Consider the following 1,339-nt stretch of genomic DNA (forward strand, 5'->3'; position numbering starts at 1 on the left):
TTTCAACAGTATCATACTTCAGATTAGATATCAAATGAACAAAGGTTCATGATAAGCTGCCGAACTACAGACCAATTATTATGGTATTGTAATAACATAGAGATTCAGGATTCAGGAATAACAGATTAAGACATTTATGAAGAAATATCATGTATAGAACTTTGTTTTTAAGGCTTTCCCAAAATTCTTCATTTTCTTCCCTAAATCCTTCACATTACTTTTCATACCAGCAGTTGAACTATCATTGGAGTGTTCATAGACCCGTGTTAAAAACAATTCTAGAAAAGAAAAAGAAATAGAGGGGGAAAAGTGGTGTTAGAAAAACATTTTGTACATCAAAACAAAAATAATAAATAGAAATAAAAGAAGAAAAAACATGTAAAAAGCGCCCAGTACACTCTGTAAAGTAGCTGACGTTAGGAAGGGCATCCTGCAATAGGAATCATACCAAAACAGAGATCTCACTGGCGGTGGTACCATGTAAAAAGCACTTAGTCCACTCTGTGAAGAGTTTGGCATTAGGGAGAGTATCCAGTTGTAGAAACCAAGCCAAAACAGACAGTGAAGTCCAGTTCAGCACTCTGGCTTACCAGTTCCACTCAAACCATCCAACCTGTGCCAGCATGGAAGATGGACATATGATGATGATGATGAAGATAATGAAAAGTCAAAAATTTCCCAATGAAACATTCCACTCATTTGATCATTTTATGTATGCTTTACAATGCTAAGAATAAGGCGGTGCTCCAGCATGGCTGCAGTCAAATGACTAAAGCAAATAAAAGAATAAAAGGATGTACATTGTTTTGTCTTGTTATAAAAAGATGGGTTACAGAAAATATTCTGCTCAATACCACAGATTTGCTTGTCAGTTGTTTGACCTTAACCAGTTGAGCATGTCCCTTGGTGGCTGACGATACGTGCATCTCTGATCACGAGCAGTGGGGGAGCATCATAAACATGTGTTGAGAGGAATTCTTTGGGGTTTGGATAATTCACCTCTGGAAACATGGGTGTTTTGTTCAACATTCTTAAACAACCCTTATTCAGGGACCTTCTGAACAGGATGGGCTACTCAACCTGAAGAAAATTCTAGCTGGGCCCCACTTGCAAGGTCATGCACTGTTTATATCAGTTGTGGTGTGCAAGAGAGACGATTGCGCTGGTATGGACATGTGGTGAGAATGGATGAGGATAGCTGCGTGAAAAAGTGCCACACCATAACAGTTGAGGGAACCCGTGGAAGAGGTAGGCCCCGGAAGACCTGGGCTGAGGTGGTGAGGCAAGACCTTCGTACATTGGGCCTCACCGAGGCGATGACTACTGACCGAGACCTTTG

The 1,339-nt window shown here is 40.3% G+C and overlaps 1 protein-coding gene across 1 annotated transcript in view; it reads right to left on the reverse strand.

Moving 5' to 3' along the window:
* Positions 1–6: 6 nt before the first annotated feature.
* Positions 7–1,339, reverse strand: part of LOC106871751 (DENN domain-containing protein 2B) — a 95,858-nt gene continuing 94,525 nt past the window's right edge. The window contains exon 18 of the mRNA XM_052968169.1: positions 7–278. Coding sequence (XP_052824129.1) covers positions 148–278 — 131 coding nt within the window. The 3' untranslated portion in view covers positions 7–147. The remainder of the gene's footprint in view (positions 279–1,339) is intronic.

Source organism: Octopus bimaculoides, chromosome 5, assembly GCF_001194135.2.
Source record: "Octopus bimaculoides isolate UCB-OBI-ISO-001 chromosome 5, ASM119413v2, whole genome shotgun sequence".
NCBI classification, from domain to species: domain Eukaryota; kingdom Metazoa; phylum Mollusca; class Cephalopoda; order Octopoda; family Octopodidae; genus Octopus; species Octopus bimaculoides.